Genomic DNA, 24,560 nt, shown 5'->3' with positions numbered 1-24,560 from the left:
TGCATAAGAAGAACTTAGATAATCCTTACATTGCTTGCTATCAACTGTTAGAGATAGCGCTATATTTAAATAGTGAAATTAATTGAAGTGCTTTCATTTTCTCAGGAAAATCTTGATCTGACAAAAGAGGTGCAGGACTTGAAGGTGAACTTGGAAAACTCCACTTACTTGAAGAGCCAACTTGCCGGACAGCTTGAGGATGCCCGACGTAGGCTTGAAGATGATGAGAGGGTAAGCATATGAGTTGAACTGAAACGGGAGGAGGGAGACACTACGACCCAGAACTGCGACCTAGAAGATCTATTGCGCTTACCATCAAGCTAGGCGTTTTTACAACTCACACCGGCTGACTACACTAAGGTTCGCTGCGTATCCAGGTTTCGCGCAGGCAACCCCCTCTCGTGCCTAAACCAGCCCCCTCTGTGCGTCGCCAGCCGTCATTTCGGGAATGATAACGGAATTACATGGAACAGAATTACCGAATATGTAATCAAATAAAAGTAACATAAGAACAACTTGATGCAATCTTGTAATCAATGTTCCATGGAACAAGTAACCGTAAGAATGGCCGCACCTGTGGTTCAGCGCTAACACATTTATAATAATAATAATAATAATAATAATAATAATAATAATAATAATAATAGTAATAATAATGATTTATTTAACCTGGCAGAGTTAAGGCCATACGGCCTTCTCTAACACTCAACCAGGAGTAAAGACTGCGTTACAAAAACACTACAAATTTACAAATTACACTACAATTTTACGCACAAAATTGAATAAGATAATAATAATAATAAAAAATAAACAACAAATAAGAACAAATCGGACATAATATATAACATACAGAAAGAAAGAAAAAAGCATAATAATATGTGAACAGCAGGTCAAAATAAATGAGGCATACAAAAAAAAGACAATTATTCATAATAATAATAATAATAATAATAATAAAATAAGAATAGTAATAATGATGATAATAATAATAATAATAATAATAGTAGTAATAAAATAGTGCAGTACAAAGTATACAGTGAATACAATATTTCTAAGTACACACAATAAGGAAAATTAAGATTATATATAGCTCAACTTATCACATTAGAGATATAACATTATCGGAAAAGAGATATAACATTATCGGAAAATATAACATTATCTTCCATCCAAGCGGCTCAAATTTGATCTCCGGCTTGGCAGTGATTGACAAAGCAGATGGACAAAGCACACATTGTAGAGGTTTTCTTGAGGTACTTCCATTTCTCTCTCCTATTCCATAAACATTCTCCATCTTCCTCTCCTTTCATCTATCGTCTGTAGCAGTTAAAAATAGGCTGGGGTGAAGTCATGGAAATAGTAGGGGCTCTGATGCGATATGTATATTATAATGAGTAGGGGCCGGATTTTTAGGTAGGTTTTTAAAAGACCATTTAAGGTTTTTAGAATAACTGAAGTGGGTTTTTTTTAGGTTTTATGTTCAATTTGTGAAATAGGTTGCAAAAACAGTCCGGTCGTTAAAAATGTATCCTTACAGTTACTCTTAAAAAATAAATATATATTTATTAAGGCAACATGGACAATGAAACTACCTTTTCAAAAACCAAACTATTTATCAAAATTTATAAGATTCGAAATTTTTGCTCCTTTCCCTTTAAAGTTATTTGTAGCTTGAATAAATTATTGTAACAATTAACATTTTATCTAATATAATTTGCCTTCATATAACTACATAAATTTCAATTTTCAATAGATTAAAGGTACAGTACACAAACAACTTTTGAATTAAATTTGTTCAAACTTGATCAAGAATTATTTTAAACTGTACCTAACAAACAAACAGACAAAACAGCATTATTTATTTACTGCTACTGTTCCTGGTTGCGAGGTTCACTCAGCCTCCTATAAAATTGAGTACCGGGTCTTTCCCGGGGGTAAAAGGCGGTCAGAGCGTGGTGCCGACCACACCACCTCATTCTAGTGCCGAGGTCATGGAAAGCATGGGGCTCTACCTCCATGCCCCCCAAATGCCTTCATGGCATGTTACCTTTTACTGTTCCTGGTTGCAATATATGACCAAATTATTTTCAAGATTCTCGACTGAGAAGTTTTTTTCTATTGTCTCTCAAAATAAATTTGAAGGACGAAAAGGTTCTTTTGACAGCACATAGGTGCAAATTTCATCGTCATGACTACTTACTCCCACCTCGTCACCTGTACACTGAAAAATAACTATGATCCGTCCCAGGAATCTGTGGAGTAGAAAAACGAAACAAGACTTCTGCGCAAGTGGTATGTGGAAGGGTTAGAGCCAATGTTCGCTCTGGAGGGAGGTGTTGGTTGAACGAAGCGAGCAATCGCTTGCGGTCAGAGGATAATTTCTATCTGAACTCTACTCTACCTCTACTACAAGAATCTTATTCCTTAGCGGACTCGAGCTGATGCTGCCAGCAATACATTCCGGCACAGATAGACTCCGCTCCCATATGCGCGAAGTTATTCCATAGATTCCTGGAACGGACCACAGAAAAACTGGTTGAGCGTATTCCGAATCTCAGCGCTGAGCAATCTGATGGAATCATGGTGTTCCGAATTTCACCGATGGCGTCACTGATGCTCCACCGGTGTCGCACCGGTGCCATCAGCTTGCAGAGGTGGTGGCAGTCTCCATCAGCCGCCATCAATGAATCTGATTGGTTCTTATATAGGGCGGGAATTAGCAGACGAATGACATCGTGCACTGTTGTGTCATGGCGGTGTGTTCTGCTTTAGTTCTGCTGTATTGTTTGTAATGAGCACAACGTAAAAAGAATATGTTAATGGCTTATGAGCGAACATGTCATCGGACCAGTTATTACTACCGGTTCAAGAAATAAATTGTTTATGCTCTCTTTTCTTTGAACGAGATGGCAGTACGGAAATTTCGCAAAATTTTGCTAGCGTAGCAAAGACAACAACTTATACAGTCGCCATGACAGCCATCGATCCTTCCAGCAGTTTTATACCTATTTCACTGCAATGTGACGTCATTGTTGTCCACCGGTCCGGTGAGATATCAGAATACGCTGGTTGTGCTTTCATCTCTTCGTAGAAATTCCCACTCTCGGGTCAAGAACCTTTTATCTGTCTCTGCCCGCAAGACCAATCTGTCGATTTATGAAAAACCTTGAAGTAAAAAATATATAACGTTGTAACATGGTTTTTTTTAATTGTTTCGTCGCTATCGTGAGGGATATTTAATGTTATTTATATAGGAAATTTGCCGGGACCGTAGCAAAATATCGTTTAATGCGGGTTTATCCTTATATCGATGTTCGTTGTATGGAGGTTTGACTGTTGTAATAATAATAATAATAATAATAATAATAATAATAATAATAATAATAATAATAATAATAAACAATTCTATGAAAATTTAAACATCCGACTTTTTTACACTAGATAAAACATATATATATTTTTTGTAAATTTATACCAATTTTTCATTAGGTACCTACTATGTTTCAGTCCACTGCTGTGGAATAACGGTTACCATGTCTGATCGTGAAACGAGCGGGCTCGGATTCAAATCCTTGTTCGGGATTTTTCCGAGGTTTCCCCTCAACCAATTGAAACAGAATTGTTGGGTGACTTTCGGCGTTGAACCTCGAACTCATTTCGAATCATTAATTCATATGTCATTGCCATCATTACCATAGCCCGGGTTAAGTTCACGGTGCAGAGTGCTGTATATGTATAAATGGGCGGTCGTGGCCAGGGGACTTAAACTAAAATAGTGTGAAGAAAAGGGAGGCCTCATCATAAAAAAACGAATCTAAATAAAGTATAATTTAAGTTATTTTAATGAGTGCAATAACAATACCAACTAAATATCTATGCACGAACAAACTTAGAAATATTTCAATAATGAGTAGGGGAGAGTAGCCATCGCTGAACTGTTGCTTTCAATGGATCGTTGCTATATTCTTGGTCATATTGACTGCGTATGCGTGAAATGTCACCTCAAGGCTTCCCCTCGTTTATGTCACTCCTGAGTTGTCTTTGGTGGCGGCAGCAAACACGTGGGCTGAACAAGAAGCTCAGATACGTTTTTGTTATTTTTACTATAATTTTAAAGTAAATTTAAGTTTAGAGCACATTGGCTTAATGACATTAAGTTATGAAATGACATGTATATCTGGAAGCAGTGTTCTGTCTGCTCCCTTTTTAGTTGTATATTCATAAATTTTGTATAATATCTTCAGTGCTATTGAAGTGTGATTAGAAAGTGGCGAAGTCGCTATGGATGGACCAGCTGGAGTTCCCATGAATGGACTGCATTTTAAAAAGGATCATTAATGGAAACCAATTCCCTTCAGGAAGCAATCAAAATCAAGACTCCTGGTTTTGTTTCATGTATAAAGAAACTATTGAGGAAAATACGATTCAGTGTATGTCTTGCAGGAAATGGGTACATGAAGCTTGTGCAAATGTTAGGCGCAGTCAAAAGAAATACTTTGTGTGGCATATGTGTCTTGAAAAGGAAGATTGTTTTATCTACAGTATAAGAATAATCTCAGATTCCAGAAAATAATTTCATAGTACAATTACATCATTATGTTGTTGTCATGTAATTTAAAGTTGTATGCTAACATTTTTAACTACTGTATTAGCTAATTTGAAATAGCCTAAAACTTTAACACATTGAAATGACAAGGACTGTGTTTTTCATGATTTTCATTTTCAAAATACGATTACAATTGGATTAAAAGTAACTTCAGCATTCAGTAATCGAATCTATGTTTCTTCATTGTTATGGTTTGTCATTTGTTGACATTATTTTGAGATATTTTTTTTAATTTTTCTTTTGGTCCATTCATGGGAACATGGTGGTCATTCATAAAACCCTGTCGCCTTCATTGAACCAATAGCCGAATTTTAAACGAGTTATTCTTTAAACAGATATAAATAGGATGTAGCCCTGAAACTTCATTTTATCATTCCTTATTAGCAGGCTTCGAGACTTGGGACCCGATACAATAAGTTTACTGTGCATGTACTATAGGTTGTTGACTCGCTGCAGGTAGCGAAAGGTAGAGATGTGTTCAGGTAACAACGTTGCTATTTAGAATAAAGTACGGTAGTATGGGGAAACATATATATATATATATATATATATATATATATATATATATATATGTACATTCTGAAAGTAAATATACATTACACAATGACAATGTCAAAAGAATGTGAAAAGCATTTATTCTCCTTCTTTTATAAGCATTTGTGTTTAATTATACAAAGTGTTAATGGTAGAAATAAACATGTAGCAATTTTAATTTCTTCATTTATCCTATTGGTCGCCTTTAGGAAGTGCAGTTACAGTACCGAATTGCAATGTACTACAATATACATTTTCAGTGTCTCGAACGTAAATCTTTTTCGGTTATCTGCCAAACATAGTTTGTACTGTGGAAAGCTGCGCTCTACGTCGCATGACGTGATAGGAGCAAAACGAAAAAACCTAACATAATTGCAGTCTCTAAGAGACAGTCCTTTATTCTCGGGTGACTCTATGTCCACTAATTTGTTGTTTATATTACACAATGTTCCATATCAGTTATTTTTACATAAAATTGATTTCCACTTCTATTTTACACGTTCAGTAACCGGTGTGCTTGGTGTCTCATTAATTCTCTGTGTCATTTCCTCAATTAATTTGAGGGCTTCAGGCATCTCTTGCTCTGAATTTTCTAATAGTTTCAGACACAGTTTGAAATTAGATTTGTATGAAAACCAAATTATTCGTCAGAACTTTCAAATCTGAGCGTTTTCCTTTGCGTATTAGTTGGCATTCATTCTACAGTACCCCCACCCACTATACTCAGTACGCCGTTATGCAGATTTCCCACTGAACTGCTCTATCGGGTCCGAAGTCTCGAAGCCTGCTTATTAGTAATATAATTGAGCCGTTCAGAGCAGAAGTGGTGTAAGTCAATTTTGACTTACATCACTTTTGCTCTGAACGGCTCAAATAAATAATATACAAAATACAATTCCTACTTTCTCTTTGTTTTTTCTGTCTCTCTCTCTCTCTCTCTCTCTCTCAGTCTCTCTGTTCTTCGTATATACATTTACAGGCAAAATATATATTCATGTCATTTAAATTTCTATAATAACGACCGAATCATTAGCCTAGTTTATATGAGCCGTTCAGAGCAAAAGTGGTGTAAGTCAAAATTGACTTACACCACTTCTGCTCTGAACGGCTCAATTGTTCAAGCCTATGAACGGAATTATAAGGCATTGCCTCTGTTAGATAAAATAAGAAATCTTTAGCTGGTCCATTGATGGCTACTTTCCCCTAAATATAGTTAAAATAAAACTACATAACTGCTGTTTTTGGTATTATCTAGCGACGCACAACTCTGGAGGCAAGCTTGCATCAGGTGGAAATCGAGCTTGAGTCAGTTCGAGTGCAGCTGGAGGAGGAGACAGAGGCACGCCTCGACCTGGAGCGACAACTGTCTCGTGCCAGTGGTGAGGTGCAGACCTGGAGGTCCAAGTACGAGACTGAGGCCGCTGCCCGTGCTGAGGAGTGTGAGGAGATCCGGTACGCATTCCGACAGTCCATTCGAATTAAACGATTGTACATCACGAATTTGTAGCTTCATTGATTACAGTTTTCCTAAGTGTAAAAATGTTTACATTATTGTTGTTCTTCGGAAGGTATATTACACGTACCTTCACATTCATGTCAAACTAGTAATGTGTTTTATTTGGCTAGGGAGCAAACATTTACTTTCTTATCTAATTATTTGTCCTGTTATTTTCCTCATATTTTTAAGTTGTTTCTGATTTTATTAGTGTGACTTGTCGTTCCTTTACAATAAACCATAATATTTTTCAATATTAAGTTAACTCATTTTCCTCCAGAGAATTCAAATTCAAATTCAAATTCAGATTTATTCACAATTTACATTTGAAAAGAATACATATGAATAGATACCCGAAATGAGCATATGCTCGTGCTCGGGTACAGTCCAGTAGTCTACATAAATTTTACAGATATCAATAATAATGTTGATGATATAAATAATAGTAACAATAATAATAATAATAATAATAATAATAATAATAATAATAATAATAGTAATAGAATAACCGTGACGGAGATGATACGAAGATAGTAATACAAAATAATTCATTAATAATAATAAATAATAATAATAATAATAATAATAATAATAAAACAAAAATATTTACAATAATAAAATAAATACTAAGACAGATAAAATAAAATATAAAACCACTTAGCGAGAGTTAACACAACTTAAATAAGCATATAATAACCGGAAAAAAATGACGAACTCGAAAATCAACAGAAAAGTTCGTTGTATCGCAGACGACAGCAACCGCCGTATTGACATTGTGTTATGCATTAGTGGTAGTAGGGGGGAGCCGAAAGTCCACGTAACTGCCGTTCTCTTCGAATCTTCTCGTACAATCATGGGAAGTTAATGGAGACTATTGATTCAATTGTGGGGAAAGCAAGGGATTGACTATGGGCACCCCTACTGCTGAAAAATGGGTTTTAAGTGTAAAATAGTTCAAATACAATTACTTCGACAAATGTTTTAACACAGAGGGAATACTTAAATTACATTGTATCACAAATCATTATAATAGACAAAATGTCACAATTACTATGATGTACCGAAATATAGGATAAAGTTGACTAATTCCGTGATACTCCTAATTCCGTGATACGTCTTTTTCACTGAATGTCACGGGGTAGGGTATTTTGCTAGGAAGTTCACCGATGTCTCAAAAGTAGGCGAAAGATGCAATCTTTTGAGAAAGATGTCTGGCGCTATGGTCGAACGGCAAAGCTTTGACTGACATTCAATTTAAAAAAAGTATCACGAGATTAAGGATATCACGGAAATAGGCAAATTTACCCTATATGATATTTCCATGCAGGAATTCTGCATTACATATATTATGTAATGTACCGAAGTACATATGATGTTTCCATGCAGATATTCTGCGTCATCGTACGATGAAAGAGTAGTGGAACGGAGAAAAATTCTCTCCGGGACCGGGATTTGAACCCGGGTTTTCAGCTCTACGTGCTGATGCTTTATCCACTAAACACACCGGATTCCCATCCCGGTGTCGGATCGAATCGTCTCAGTTTAAGTTCCACCTCTTGGATTCCCTCTAGTGGCCTGCCCTCTGCATTATGTTATAGACATCTATGAACGTAGGATAATGTGCGGAGGTGCACTCGTTATGAATCAAATCTGGTGCCGGAGAGAATTTTTCTCCGTTCCATTACTCTTTCATCATGTGATGACGTAGAATATCTGCATGGAAACATCATATGTACTTAGGTACATTAAATAATATATATATGATATGCGTAAATCACTTATTCCGTCGGATCCCGGCCAATCAGTCACTCATAACGAGTGCACCTCCGCACATAGGCTATGTGGACATTGTCCTACGTTCATAGACGTCTATGACGTAGTGCAGAGGGCAGGCCACTAGAGGGAACCCAAGAGGTGGAACTTAAACTGAGACGATTCGATCCGACACCGGGATGGGAATCCGGTGTGGCTTAGTGGATAAAGCATCAGCACGTAGAGCTGAAAACCCGGGTTCAAATCCCGGTGCCGGAGAGAATTTTTCTCCGTTCCACTACTCTTTCATCGTATTCTGCATTACCGTATAACGAAGGATGGATAGAACGGAGAAAAAGGGGAACAGAGAGGTAGAACTTAAACTGAGAAGGATTCAATTCAGCATAGGAACTCGAATCCGGTGTGGCTTAGTGGGTAAAGCGTCAGCACGTACAGCTGAAAATCCGGGTTCGAATCTCGGTGCCGGACAGGTTTTTCTCCGTTCTACCCATTCTTCACCAAAATGTCACGAGTCAAGTAACAAAATGTCGACCAAGATTTCCTCTGTATTTAGGTATCTGTTTTCTTCTTAAGGTGGTTTCATTGATACATTGCTTCCGAAGTCTTCTTATTCGCCAAATACAGTACATTTATGTTACGGTCTTAATACAATTTTGTAATTAAAATAATTAATTTACGTTACAGCCGCAAGTACACTGCCCGCCTACAGGAACAGGAGGAGCAGATCGAGACTCTGGTGGTCAAGATCAACAACCTGGAGAAGCAGAAGTCTCGCCTCCAGAGCGAAGTTGAGGTCCTCATCATTGACCTGGAAAAGGTGAGTCAAGCAATTTTTGCTGACCAAAAGCTGTTTATATTTCCTGATTTCTTATCCCAGGGCATCTTTCAAATTGACTTTCGTTTTGCTTCTCATAAACGGTATTATACAAAATCAGCGTTTCCCAAAGAGTAGGTCGCGACCTCCAGGAGGGTCGTGTAAGGGGTTTAGGGGGTTACGCGAGATGATTTACAAAATAAGTCAAAAAGTTTATTAACATATTTTATTTTGTATTTAGAAACAAACAATATTGAACATAATAAAAAATGTTTCATTGGCTATGAAGTAAAAAATAATTAATGCTATTAATGTGGCTCTTTTTCAGAAATAGCTTCTCAAATTTTGACTCAGCATTCCATACACACACAGTGATATTATAAAGTTCATGAAATGGCTCACTTTTGTTTTGATGATGAACATACTGTAGACGAGAAGCTCATTTTGTATAAGTAAAAGGTTGCAAATATTTACAAATTTAAGAATTGCGTATTTTTTCAAGCTAGAGGTATTCTTGCATTCTTTTGATCCAAAATTGGTCTACGCTCTGAGAAAAAAGTATAATTTAAACATTCCATTTCTAGGTACATATTTAAATGAGATTTTCCTTAATATTTTCTGGAATTTCAACCAGTTGAAAGCAACTGCCTAAAAACGGGTTCACCATCTTTGTGATAGTCATAATTGCTTTAGTTTCTTCCGTAATGTACTCAAAAAGATATTGATTAAAATTGTGGAAACTTAGTTGCATGTCCGCAGAAGAACTGTATTTGCCTATCATATGTAGCGAAATTTTCCATGAGCTCTTTACTACACGGGAATGAATCAAAAAATAAATTTTTGTCAAATTATATTGACCACAAATCAAGTTTCTTTGTAAACCCGTTAATTTTATCTCTGGCTTTATAATGTTAACATCTTGGCCTTGCAAACTATTATTCAAAACAAGTTCAGTCCATTTTTATGAAAGAACTGGGCTAATAGTTTTTTATCCATCGGTCTACGGATTGAGCTTGTTTTCAAATGATATACACAATAACACAAAATTTTAGACAAGGATTGGCTTTGTTTTGGAAGAAAAGAAACTTACCACCATTGCTCCATTAATCATTATAAACGCTAAGGCATATAACATCCAAAGCTTTTTTGGATCCAGAGCATATAATACTTATGGCGTAGCCACTCATGCAGCATGGTCTTCTTATCATATTGTCTGATTAGAGGGTTGATTTCAAATTTGCATCCACTTCATTCTGTCTTTTCACCTCACACATCTATTCAATCAAACCCCTTCTTCTCAGATCCTTCTTGCTGTGGTGTATACGTTTGTAGCTTGCCAATGGTTCTTTTCACCTCAAATTTGGTATTCAACATTCTTTTTGCTATTCATTCTTTCTCTATTCCTTCTGCATGTCCGATCTACTTCAATCTCTTTGTTTTTAGATTTATTTTATAGTCTTTCGATAGATATATATTTTTTTCAAATTGTTTCATTTTGTATTCAGTTTCTTTCTGTTTTCCCTAACATACTTCATTTGCATAGAACTTACTTAAATTTACCCTTTCTGACCTGAATTTTTACATATATTTTATGATTTTCCACTATTATGGGTGCACGAGTCCATAATAGACACCATAGAGAAACAAGAAAACAAAGCAATCCTCTTCCTAATAATAGCTGGCCAAGGAACTACCGGGTGCTACACTCTATAGGTAAAGAACGAAACTACTTCTGAGGATACCAAATGGAATCATTAGGCAAATCAAATAAGTCAGAGATTACAGAAATGTTAGTGATTCCAAATGGACTCATTCGAGCAGAAAGGGTTAAGAACCCCAAAAATGTTAGATGAAGCAATTCAATGGTGTATATTGATAATGTTTTGAAAAGATTAACCACTATTTCAAAAAATGTATTTATTTATTTATTTATTTATTTATTTATTTATTTATTTATTTATTTATTTATTTATTTATTTATTTATTTATTTATTTATTTATTTATTTATTTATTTATTTATTTATTTACTTATCTATTTATTTATTTACTTATTTATTTATTTATTTATTTATTTATTTATTTATTTATTCTGGTGTAGTTAAGGCCATCAGGCCTTCTCTTCCACAACACCAGGAACACAAATACAATAATAGAAATAAACAGAAAAAAATACACTATATACAAAGTAAAGCTACACAAGAAATAAAGAGAGAGAGAGAGAAAAAAACACTATAAACAAAGTAAAGCCACACAAAAATATACACAGGTTGCAGTCACACAAACTTTAAATGAAAAAATGTCATAAAGAAGAAGAAATGAAGGTAGGCTAACTATTGAATTTTCCAGGCTAACAACACTGCCCGCGAGCTGCAGAAGCGTGTGGAACACTTGGAGAAGGTCAACATCGACATCAAGACCCGACTGGAAGAAACCGTGGTGCTGTATGAGACCACTCAGCGTGACCTGCGAACCAAGATCACAGAAATCCAACGCATCACTCACGAGCTGGACAAGACCCGAGAGCACAAGGAAATGCTCACCCGGGAGAACAAGAAGCTGTCTGGTGAGTAACTCTTCATGTCAGCTGAATTCGTTATTACTTCCCTCTTGCCTCCACAGCCCCGAGTATCTGGATCTAACTTGTATTCCTGATCTCGCACAAGAACAGATGGTGGGAGTCACTTGATTTGGGGTAGGAAGCCACTAGTCTAATGCTTGCTGTATTTTTCTACGGACTTAAAAATATAATTAACTTAAAACGAACTTGTATTGACGCAATAAAGATTTAAGATATAACAAAAATCTTTTGCATAGCTTTCTCAGGAAGTAAATTAAAGTTTTTTTTTTTACGTAAATACGTTTATATGGAAGGGATACAAGAGACATCGGAGTGACGGGACCAAATAACGGAATGAATGAATGAATGAATGAATGAATGAATGAATGAATGAATGAATGAATGAATGAATGAATGAATGAATCAATCAATCAATCAATAAATCAATCAATCAATCAATTATTAATTAATTAATGAGAATGAGCGAACGAACGAATGAATGAACCAATCAATCAATGATGAATGAATGAATGAATTATTAATTAATGAGAATGAACGAATGAGCAAACGAACGAATGAATAAATGAATGAACGAACGAATGAATCAATCAATCAATGATGACTGAATGAGTGAATTAATTAATTAATGAGAATGAACGAATGAGCGAGCAAACGAACGAACTAATGAATGAATTAATTAATTAATTAATCAATCAATTATGAATTAATTAATTAATGAGAATGAGCGAACGAACGAATGAATTAATCAATCAATGATGCATTAATTAATTAGGGTAATTAATGATAATTAACGAATGAGCGAACGAACGAATGAATAAATGAATGAATGAACGAATGAATCAATCAATCAATGATGAATGAATGAAGTAATTAATTAATGAGAATGAACGAATGAGCGAGCGAGCGAACGAACGAATGTATGAATGAACGAACGAACGAGTTAATTAGTGAAGGGGACACGTGATTTTTAGAACTTCTACAATTTCTATCCAAAATTTATTAATTTTAAACTATACATGAACACTTACATAACTGTCATCTGTACAAAATTTGGTGCCATTGAAGATAATAGTTTTTAAATTTTATGTTTTAAACCCCAGCTGGGTTTAAACCCGCAACCCTTGAGTCTAGAGGAGAGCGACTTACTCCTAGATCACTGTGGGAAAATTCACACCTCTGAGTAACGGTCAGCGCGTCTGACTGCGAAACCAGGTGTCTCGGGTTCGAATCCCGGTCGGGGCAAATTACCTGGTTTAGGATTTTTTCTCGGGGTTTTCCCTCAACCCAATGCGAGCAAATGCTGGATAACTTTCGGTGCTGGACCTCGGACTCATTTCACCGGCATTATCACCTTCATTTCATTCAAAAGCTCAATAACCTGAGATTTTGATACAGCGATGTAAAATAACCCAATAATTTATATATATATATATATATATATATATATACACACACACACACACACACACATATACAAGGTGGAAGTGAAATAATCTTACAGATTGAAAGGGACGATAGGGTACTCTGAATTAAATTTAAAAAACCTATTTTACGTTTAGTGATTAAATGCACGGTTAATTAGAAAACTAAGTTTGAAGTTTCAGCAGTCCGGCAACATCGACGCTAAAACACTCTCCTCGTAATATAGATGTAAGAGGTCAACGAATTCGGTGTGTCTCGCTAAATGAGGCACCGTGCAGTGGCTTGAATTTAGAGGTTTTTAAAATTAAATTTACACGAAAATCGTCCACACTATTGAAATACGCCAGAGGGATAAATTATTCTTTATTAGTTTTCCTATCGATATGGACAAAAAAAACGATTCTATTCGTAATAGTTACCTAATAAAAGGTTGTTAAACATTTGGGGGAGGGGGGAAGAAAACTTTTTTTTCTGAAAAACTATTAACTTTCCACCGATATGATATTATAGTTTTTGTTACATACAACATGAGCTATTCGCTCTGAAAATCTGCAAGGTTATTTCACTTCCACTCTGTATAATGTGAATATTTTTTTTAGAATCCCGCTATAATTTTTAAGTTAATAAATCAATCACTGTGGAACATTAAACCTCAGAAGGCTTTTGGCCTCAATCACAGTTTTCCTCCAAGCTTCTATATCTTCCGCCATGGTCCTATTTCCCCCTATCTCTTTGCATCTGGTTATTCCAGCGGAATCTGGGTCTTCCCAAAGGTCTCTTTTCATCTTGTATAATTTTTAGGATTCTTATATTAGTTTATTTCTCCATCAAAATCCGTGACATTTCCTCGTCGCGAGTACCTTTCCTCGGAATGCCCGAATATTTCCGGGATTGACACTGAAAACCTAGAACGTTTAGCAATCCTATCCAAAAGAGAAGACAGAGATGGGGCGTTTTACAATCAGAAGAGATCACGCCACAATTTTCGGATACATTAAAGCAGTGATCGCCAAAAGCTGTGTCGCGACACATGCCCCTGCCTCCACTCAAGCGTAACCATGGCATCATACCCGCACCCTCTGATTACAGCCATCAATTCGGTATAAGACAAGACATTTATCAGCAGCGGACGTACACATGTAATGTTATTCATACAAGTGTGTAGGATAATATGTTTCGATGTCTTTTCCAAAACAGAAAACAGATAATATGCAAAACCTTAATTTTAAGGAGCATGGGAGCAAAAGTATTTCTTTTGTGCAGAAGGCAAAAATATGAGATACTTAATTTGTTGTAAAATTTTAAATGAAGTATAAAAGAACAATGTACGTTGTCATTATTCTTCTTGTAACGAAAACTACCACGCCCTTACCTGTAAATTGAATATTTCATTAATAAACAAACAATAAAAAGTATCGGCTTCTATGTCTTAATCGGGGTAAAATACTTCGACGTTTTTTGAAGTATGTAGTGTAATTTGTATATTTCATTAATAAATAAACAATAAAAAATATCGCCTTCTATGTCTTAATCGGAGTAAAATACTTCAACGTTTTTTTTTTTAGTATGTAGTGTAATTTACAACTTCATGACCAGCCTGGTACGTTTTTCTAATTTCAAATATCTGCTGTTGTAAAGTACACGTTCTTTTTATGGTAAATAAGAAAATATATTTTATTTTATTAATACTACAAAAATAATCAATAGGAGGATAAAAGTTAACACGAAAAAAAGTGTGTGTAATTAATAAGTAGAAGAATATTATATTGTTTTTGTTTTTTGGTCACAGTCTGTCTCTGCACTGTTATTCAGTGCATTACCTGAGGAGATACCCACTCCACCCCTCTCCCTGCGATAGCGGTGTGCGGGTTGCATTTCTATTACGTCACAATTTCATGATGTTTGGCAACCACTGCATTAAAGACTTGATACGTATTTCTAAGAATGAGTATTCATATATTTTATTTCAGACGACTTACACGATGCAAGGAACCAGCTGGCTGACCTGAACCGCCGCTTCCACGAGTTGGAGATTGAGCTCCGTCGCTTGGAGAATGAGAGGGAAGAGCTGACTGCCGCCTACAAGGAGGCTGAGGCTGTGAGTGTCTTGTGTAGACCAGTCTAGTATATACAGTCACGAAGCTTGAGTTTATGAGGGTACTAGAAACAATTAATTTAATTTACCTTTGCACCAATTATATATTGACTTTAAAAAAGCTTTTGACTGCATTAGCAGAGATTATATTCTAGAAACGTTAGGCGAAATTGGAGTTCCCAATAAACTGATCAATTAACTAAAATAACTTTAACACAAACTCAAAATAAAGTTAAAATGCAAAATAAATTCTCTGAAAGCTCTTTAACTTTTAATGGCATTAGACAAGGCGATGCCTTATCAACTATGCTGTTTAATGTTGGATTACATAGAATTGTTCAAAAGATAACCATAAACTCAGGAGGTACAATCATCAATAGAACGGCACAATATATGGCATATGCGGACGATATTGTTATCTTATCACGCAATGTAAGTACAATGGATGAAATACTCAAACAAATAGAAGCTGAAACAATCAAAGCGGTCTGGAAATTAACAATGATAAAACTAAATACATGTATAATATGAATAATGACAATACTAATAAGATTAATTTAAATTATACTAATTTTGATAGAGTTTCCTGTTTTAAGTATCTGGGTTCCACGGTGAAAGACAATAATGATGTTGCAAATCAAGATTTCAGCGTTGGTACGTTAAACCAAAGGTCCCGGGTTCGATACCCGGCTCCGGAACAATTTTTCCCTCGAAATTATTCAAATCAACTTTACAGCGAGTTATACTTGAAATCTTGATTTGCATAATACACGTCACTGTTCGTTAACAGAAAACCACAATTTAAGTCACACGGAGTTAGTGTGCACTCGAAGTTGGTTGCTTGACGGTTGTCAGCCCACTTTGAGGTCTGTGGATATAGAGGGAAAAATTGGATCGGTGTCGGTTAGAGTTCCCGAGTAGCTCAGTGGTAGAGCGTTGGTACGTTAAACCAAAGGTCCCGGGTTCGATACCCGGCTCCGGAACAATTTTTCCCTCGAAATTATTCAATAATGATGTTATGACTGATATAAAAGAGAAGATTGCAGCTGGAAATCGAGGTCTTTGGGAATTGAATAAAACTATGAAGTCCAGGTGTATCTCAAGAAAAGCTAAAATAAGAATATATAAAACTATTATTAAACCAATAGTAGTATATGGAAGTGAAACCTGGACTCTATCTGAAAAGGCAATAAAGATCTTAAATGCCTGGGAAAGGAAAGTATTACGGAAAATCTTTGGGCCTACTTATGAGCAAGGGTTCTGGCGAATGAGAACAAATGCTGAGTTATATGAATTATATAAAGATATCAACATTGTTGTTGACATAAAACTCAGAAGGTTAGAGTGGCTGGGACACGTAGCCAGGATGGAGAACAATCGCACACCCAAAGCTCTACTAGATGCATTGCCAGTAGGAAGAAGGAAAGTCGGACGACCTAAATTGAGATGGCTGGATGACGTTCAGGCTGACCTAACAAAAGTTGGAATTAGAAGATGGAGAACACGAGCATTAGACAGGAGTGATTGGTCGGATGTTCTGAGGGAGACTAAGGCTAAACTATAAGGGCCGTAATGCCAATGATGATGATGATGATGATGATGATGATGACTAGAAACAATAGATGTACAGGTACTATTTCGCATTGTCTGTAATGAGGCGATATTAGCGATCCTAGTGGTTAGCAACTGTCTATGGATGCATATTTACTATGTATTGAGCTTCATTACTGTATATACTAGACTGTGGTGCAGACTGTGTACTCTGTCTTCTATGTTTTCAGTCACTGGGGATAAAGAAAGGCAATGCTGAATGAGCGCCAGCAGAGCACAGAAAGAAAAGATGACTTATGCACTCATAACTGAAAGATTTAATATAGGCCTAATGATATTGAATATATCTTCCTACATTAAATAATTTATTCACAAAAAATATTATTTCGAACTTCCAGTCTACAGGATTTGTAATATATGTTGAAAATGCTTTACATACCAATATTATTTCATTTATTTCACCACTTAATAAATTATTAACATAAATTTTTTTGTTGTTCTGGATTTGTATGATCATATGAATACCTTAACCGCTATATCCAGGTTCTAGTTGAGTCGATAGTGGTGCATTTTTAAGAGTAATAATAATAATCCTTAATAAAGCTCCTTTAGAAACGAAAATATCAGTAGTAGGCTATACACAGTGAACCGTAAGCAATGTCATTAATTTCAGGGCGGTATTCTTTGAGATATTTCAAACAAAAAGATTTAATACATTTTCGCTCGTTTTTGCTTCCATTCCAAGATAAAAATTGTTTTATATGAAACATTTCTTAGCGCATTTTGGGAAAGCCAATGACTTAATTCCCAATATGCTCAGTCAATTAAGAGATCAGTGTATTATGATAATAAATTATTGAAAGAATCTTAGTTTTGTCCTGTAAATATGCAGAAATTTGATCCGAACAAATGTAACGTTTTAAAATGTCTTTTCAGAATGAAAAATTAAATTTGTTCGGATCAAATTTCTGTACATTTAAAAGACAAAACTAAAATGTTGTAATCATAGAATTACGGGTAAAGTGATGAATAAGAGTTGAAACACGATATGAAATATTTTATATAAAACAAATTGTTATCTCGGAAAGTAAGTAAAAACTAGCAAAATTGTATTAAACTTTTTTTTTAATATCTCAAAGAATAACCCCTCGGAAATGAATGACATTGAATGAAATGATGAAATGAAATGAAATAGCTTATTAGTGTCCCTTAGAAGGACTAAGGCCTCCTGCAAGAGGGAAAGCTCTGGCTCCGTGTTGCTCACGTGTCGAGCTAGTCCACGTGGGCGGAGTTGTGTACTACACATCGACAATTATGACTAAATATTAACACTTTGTCATTCAATTATAACTAAGATATTCAACACTTTTGTCATTTAGGATTGTACTCATTGCTGTTAGTCTGTTCTGCACGTTAGTTATCACATTAGAATATTTAGGCTTTGTCATTCAGGTGATTTCAGTTCCTACTCATTGGTCTACGTTTAATTCGCACTAAATTAACATATTAGGATATGTATCACTTTGTCCTTGGGATGCGTTGTCTCTACTCCACTAGCTGTCGTCCTAGCTCCTTCCATCCTCTCCTGCATTGTGCTACTCTTCTCCAGTGTGTTCCGATCTGCCGCCTGAAGGAGTCAGCCCATCTGACTCTCGGCCTTCCGGTCTTCTCTTTCCTTGGTAGGGGTCCCAAGTAGTTGCTATTTGCTCCCATCTATTCCCCTGCAGCCTTACCACATGTCTTTCCCCTTCTCCATTTTATCCTTGCCGCTTCATGAACTGTGTTCTTGGAGGATGTGATTTCTTGCAGCCTCTTGTTGTTAATCCTGTCCTTCAAAGATATGCCGAGTATTTTCCTCTCCATTCCCCTTTGGCACACTGCTAGGGTGTTTTTTCTGTCTAGCTGTGAGGCCCACGTTTGGCAGCCGTACAAAAGGACTGGAAAGATACAGGTGGTGAGTGCTTGGAGTCTGAGGTTCCTATTTAGTGACTTGTTTTGTAGTGTGGATTTTAATGCCCAGAAGGCTTTCCACGCTTGCGTCACTCTTATTTGATTTCTTTTTCTTACTTACGGTTTACTCTATATATTATAAATGTACTTAATTTCTATATGGAAAATAACACTTAATGATGTCATGACGTGACAAGAAAGTAAGACACTCTTTTCACGTATTTGCAGGGTCGCAAAGCTGAGGAACAGCGCGCTCAGCGTCTGTCTGCTGAACTGGGCAACTTCCGTCATGAGGCTGAGAGGCGACTGGCTGAGAAGGATGAAGAAATTGAAGCTATTCGGTGAGTTGTACCAAATAATTCTCAATGAAAATCCGTTTTGTACAATTTAATCTTAATGAAGAAAAGGATTTCAATTCAGATGGGAATTTAAAAAGTGTATTCTAGATTGGAAAGATGCTTCTTGATGTGAAAACGTCTATAAATTCCGTCCAGTACGAGGATGTCATCCCAGAAAGTCAACCGACACGTTATCAGGCCAGTTTTTTCGCGCGTATAATTTCTAAACTACAATATATATTCTAATACAGTAAACGGCGATTGACAGAAGAAGAATCAATGTACGTATTCAACATGATCTTGAGTTGAAGCGAGTGATATCATCTAGCGATACGCGAGAGGGGAAAATTGGCCAGCCGCGCAGCAACCGAGGCAGTGTAAGGCTGCGGCCACAGTGGAAGCGTCGAGCGGCGCGGTACCGCTCTCGAAAAATTGAGGAGTGGGGAGGAAAGAGCGTTGGTGTGGCCATATAGCGCAGAGTTGGTGAGCGGCGCGGCGCGGCGTGGCGTGGCGTGGCGTGGAGTGGAGATGAGATTATGACAGTGTTTGCTTTTAGGCAATTCTTATCTAGAAAGAACAGCTTAAAATAGGAATGGAAGAGAATTTTATGTTCATCCATGTAATAAGAGATGTGGAACTCTGAGAATTTCATCGTTTGTATGGAGAATTAGGGACATTTCCAGATAGATATTTTAAGTATACTCGCATGCATTTACAACTTTCGACTATTTTCTAAATAAAAATAAGGAGCGACTACAGAAGCAAGCCATCAAAATTCGGAGATCTAGCACTATTGCACAATGGCTAATCATATTAAGATACAATTATTTTAAGTTAAAGACACAGGATCATGCATTCTTCGAACAATGATGCAGGTAGGCTATACTGCATATAAATTAAATTAAATAAAAATAGTCCTACGAATCCTTAAATTTTTGTGTCGATGGAATTAAGTCTAATTCATTACGAATAATTGCATGGGCTGCATCTTACATGGCAAAAAAAAACACATGTTTATACTTACGAAAATTTAACATTAGAAATGAACAGTTTTGAATATTTTTCTTTCTTTTTTCATTTTGGTTTATTGTATTTAAAACTTCTTACAATTGTGTGCTGTGCAATTTTAATTTTTCCACTGCACTTACAATTATTACTTTTCATATGCGGCAAAAGAGACATTAAAAATTGTGCTCCGTACCACTGAAAATATGCTCTCTTGCCGTTGTTTTATTAACAGGATATCGAACTACTCTAGTTTCAGCATCAATTATTTTTTATATTATAAGGACCTATTTTAAATAACCAATTATTGATAAATAGATTTAACATAAATATATTTTTATATAAGTGATATATATTTAAATGTCCACACCTGTGGAGTAACGGTCAGCGCGTCTGGCCGCGAAACCAGGTGGCCCGGGTTCGAATCCCGGTCGGGGCAAGTTGCCTGGTTGAGGATTTTTCCGGGGTTTTCCCTCAACCCAATACGAGCAAATGCTGGGTAACTTTCGGTGCTGGACCCTGGACTCATTTCACCGGCATTATCACCTTCATTTCATTCAGACGCTAAATAACCTAGATGTTGATACAGCGTCGTAAAAGAACCCAATAAAATAAAAATATATTTAAATAATTTAGATTTATATTCGAGCCCTTGGCTTTGGTGTTGAGGCATTCGAAGACATATTCGTCTGAAGTGATACGTTATCATCGCTGATAATTTCCTTTACTTTCTCCCAAATCAGGACTGTTTGAAGTCGATGGAATCTCCTGGAAGGAAAGATTTCCTACAGTCCTATCAGAAAGGACGACGTCCTCCATAAACATCGTCAGGTCGAAAAACGTCCATAACGATGTAGCGATTCAAGAGCTTCGGAACCGCTTCGTATCTTTGAGAGCTTCTGGAGTTCCTTCTCAAATTTATCTTTTAAATTCTACCACTTATTTTTGGAACGTCTTCTGAAATAGAATGCAATAATGAATATTTAATTAATTAGTGGCTGAAATATTAATATATTCTAATATTAAATCTTCTACTACGTTGAAATGAAGAAAAATTTAAGGTAAATTTCTAACATTACTCTTTCTTGTAAGTTTATAACCACAGGGACATCATTGCGATTACTGGCATTTTCCTTCAGGGTAGAAAAATTTACAGCAATTGTAATGGCAAGACAAACGTGCGAGGTAATCTAAAATGAATCGATTAAAGAATTTATACCATAACCAAATAAAGAAAAATTAAACGAAGTAGTCAGTGATTACTACGAACGTTGTGGTTCCCTAATTGGTTCGTAACAAACGACGAAAACTATGGTCAGGTAAAGGGTTCTGTTAAATTCGGTTGGAGATATTTTAATTTACGTAGTATTACTACAGAGTATTGCTGGCGCAGACTAAACATTTTAACCATTGATTTGGTGGGAAGAGGAAAACACAGTGATGGAGGCATTTTCACAACTTTATACTTTTCAACTTGTTGGAGACCAACAGGTTCAATGTGCCTGAACTATCGAACTCAATTGTAAAGGTATCACTTGTACTTATTGGAGATGAAGCCTATCCTCTAAAACTTTATCTGATGAGGCAATATCTAGTGAGAGAACTAACGCCTAGAAGGGAAAATTTTAATCAACGTTTATCTAGTGTTCGAAAAATAATACGTAGAATGTGCTTTCGGAATATTGCGTGCTAGGTGGCGATTCACGATAGAAATATGGACACAAATGTGAAAAGAGCCAGCACATATTATAATCTTCCATTTGAGAAAAGATTGCGACAAAGAATGATCTGCATTATCATGACACGACTTTATATATTTACAGAACTGATGATGTGCAACCTCATTAGAACTCAGATCGCAGGAATAATAGTTGCAGTGAATTTGATACACAAATAAGGATAACTTCACTGATTATTTCAATCAGTCGCAGATGTTAATATAACATTATAATTTGTACTTAATAGATTGTGTTTTTCATAACAGAAGTTCCAATTTCTTGTATGAGATTGTAAATAATTACTTTTGACCTAATAATTTTAATCCTACCGGTATTTCTTTGCTTTAACGATCGTTAATCGTAACAACAGAAATATTTAAATCATATAATTGTACCTTTATTTCGGAGTTGGAATATGTTTAATATTGTATGCAGTACTGAGTGTTTATCCCGACAATATTCTACGAAGTACGATTAATAATAATAATAATAATAATAATAATAATAATAATCATCATCATCATCATCATCATATGACATATTATAAAAATATTATTCGCGTTCAGTAAAATGTTTTCCTACATATTCCTCGTCATGGAGAGGTTTTTGAAGTTCTTCTCCCAATTATTCCACAGGAATATTCGGGTTTTCACTTCTTAAATGATAACTTCTTTCTCATTTCTTGACAATTCATACTTGCAATTGTGAGCGGCGCCGCTAAAATCTCAAACAAGAGCGAGCGGCCAGCGGCGTGTAGCGTTGTCCTTGAACCAACTTCCCCTCCAAAATGGCGCTCCGCTCACACTATGGCCAGCTGGATTTGCTAACATGCGTTTGTGATTCATCCACGCCGCCACTCAACGCGCCGCGCCGCCTACCGCTTGCACTGTGGCCGAAGCCTAACTCGAGAGAACGTTCGCAGTGGTGTAAAACAATTCGTAACGAACCAGATCAACTAATCATACACATTATTACTGTTTTAAATGTTAATATTCTAAAATATCTCATCTCAATGAATTATGAAGGTAAAATAAGATTTCTAGCAATGTAATTATATGTAGAATGCGTTTTAAATCAAGTTTAGGCCTACGCTATTAATTAATGCCTGTTTTAAGACATTGCTTTCTCTTAACGTAGGTCATTGAAATTTTTAAAAATATTATAATATTCGAGTTAGAAAAGAGAACATTCCTCTGTTGGACAATGCAGTTTGGTTTTTTACAAAACATTGGGAATATGTCCGCCGTTCTCTTGTTCAACGAATGCCTTTTTGTCAGCAACGCCATGCACAGTATTGTGCAGACAATATCTTAGAATATTCTAAATTTCTTGCGCGATAGCATCTTTCAGTTGCTGTAGGGTTGTTGGGTATGCCACAATAACTCGATCTGTACCGTAACCCCACAAATAAAATTCGGCTGGATTGAAATATGAGATTGTGGAGCCCATATTGTTGGGAAGTCTATTATCAGGCAGTACATCTCACTTGACGATATGTGTCAGAGGAAGAACAATTAGACCTATTGTTTGTAGGCATCTGAAGTTCGATTAGTGTAGTATGTAGCTAATAGGCGATGTGTGCCATGAAGGGGGAAAGAAACTGAACACCCTACCCTATTATCTCCTGGCATAGTTGCCTCATAAATGATGCCATGTTGGTATTAATTGTGAGGTTCAGAGCTGTCTTCGGACAGTTGACTAAACAACAACAACATACTGTTGGCAAGTGCCTACTGATGACAAGATTGCCAGAGATTCGTGCCTAATTAATTGTTTTGTAGGGATGTAGATGTGAGGCTCTGCGCCATCTATCGTATTTTAATTCTTCCGAAAGATTAGCGTTTTGTGAATCGCATTTATATTAATTTTCTATCCAAAAACTTCTTCAGCCGTCAGTCCAGTTCTTCGCCAAAAAAAAAAAAAAATTGTCTACGATTTTTCAACATCCACAGAAGTCGAAGCTGGTCTGTCACAAGAAGCTAATTCTTCGAAAGAATTCAAAGACGAAAACAGTCTCCCTAAATCGGCTCAAGCGATCACACAAGAACTGAATGATTTAGTGAAAGATCAATGTCTTAATAAATCTCAAGTTGACTTACTGACTTCAAGATTACAAGGTTGAACACAATAGTGTCAGTATTTTGTGATCGATATGAACTGTATGTTCCATTCTATTCTAAGAGGAGCAGTATTGTTAAAGTTTTACATATGAAAATTATATAAGAAATATTTTACATTTTATAAATACAGGGTACCTTATTCTGTAAGTAGCCATACGAATATTCTAAGAAAATTAAAATACGAAATAATTTTGTTACTCTATCATAACCTCCCAGTTATATTACCGATTGTTCTGTTTGGTTGTGAAACTTGGACTCTCACTTTGAGAGAGGAACGTAGGTTAAGGGTGTTTGAGAATAAGGTTCTTAGGAAAATATTTGGGGCTAAAAGGGATGAAGTTACAGGAGAATGGAGAACTTAGAACTGGACGCATTGTATTCTTCATCTGACATAATTAGGAACATTAAATCCAGGCGTTTGAGATGGGCAAGGCATGTAGCACGTATGGGCGAATCCAGAAATGTATATAGAATGATAGTTGGAAGGCCGGAGGGAATAAGACCTTTGGGGAGGCCGAGACGTAGATGGGAGGATGATATTAAAATGAATTTGATGGAGG

At 36.0% G+C, this 24,560-nt stretch overlaps 1 protein-coding gene across 1 annotated transcript in view; it reads left to right on the top strand.

The window, feature by feature from the left end:
* The window catches only part of Prm (Paramyosin), a 121,476-nt gene that overhangs the window by 66,579 nt on the left and 30,337 nt on the right, over positions 1 to 24,560 (top strand). Inside the window, exons 7-12 of the mRNA XM_069833146.1 lie at positions 106 to 231; positions 6,396 to 6,592; positions 9,093 to 9,225; positions 11,570 to 11,786; positions 15,194 to 15,321; positions 19,048 to 19,160. Of these exons, the coding sequence (XP_069689247.1) occupies positions 106 to 231; positions 6,396 to 6,592; positions 9,093 to 9,225; positions 11,570 to 11,786; positions 15,194 to 15,321; positions 19,048 to 19,160 (914 nt within the window). The remainder of the gene's footprint in view (positions 1 to 105; positions 232 to 6,395; positions 6,593 to 9,092; positions 9,226 to 11,569; positions 11,787 to 15,193; positions 15,322 to 19,047; positions 19,161 to 24,560) is intronic.

The sequence above is a fragment of the Periplaneta americana genome, chromosome 1 (assembly GCF_040183065.1).
Source record: "Periplaneta americana isolate PAMFEO1 chromosome 1, P.americana_PAMFEO1_priV1, whole genome shotgun sequence".
Lineage (NCBI taxonomy): Eukaryota > Metazoa > Arthropoda > Insecta > Blattodea > Blattidae > Periplaneta > Periplaneta americana.
Note: the sequence above shows the minus strand (reverse complement) of the source record. Positions and strands in the feature narration are given on the sequence as shown.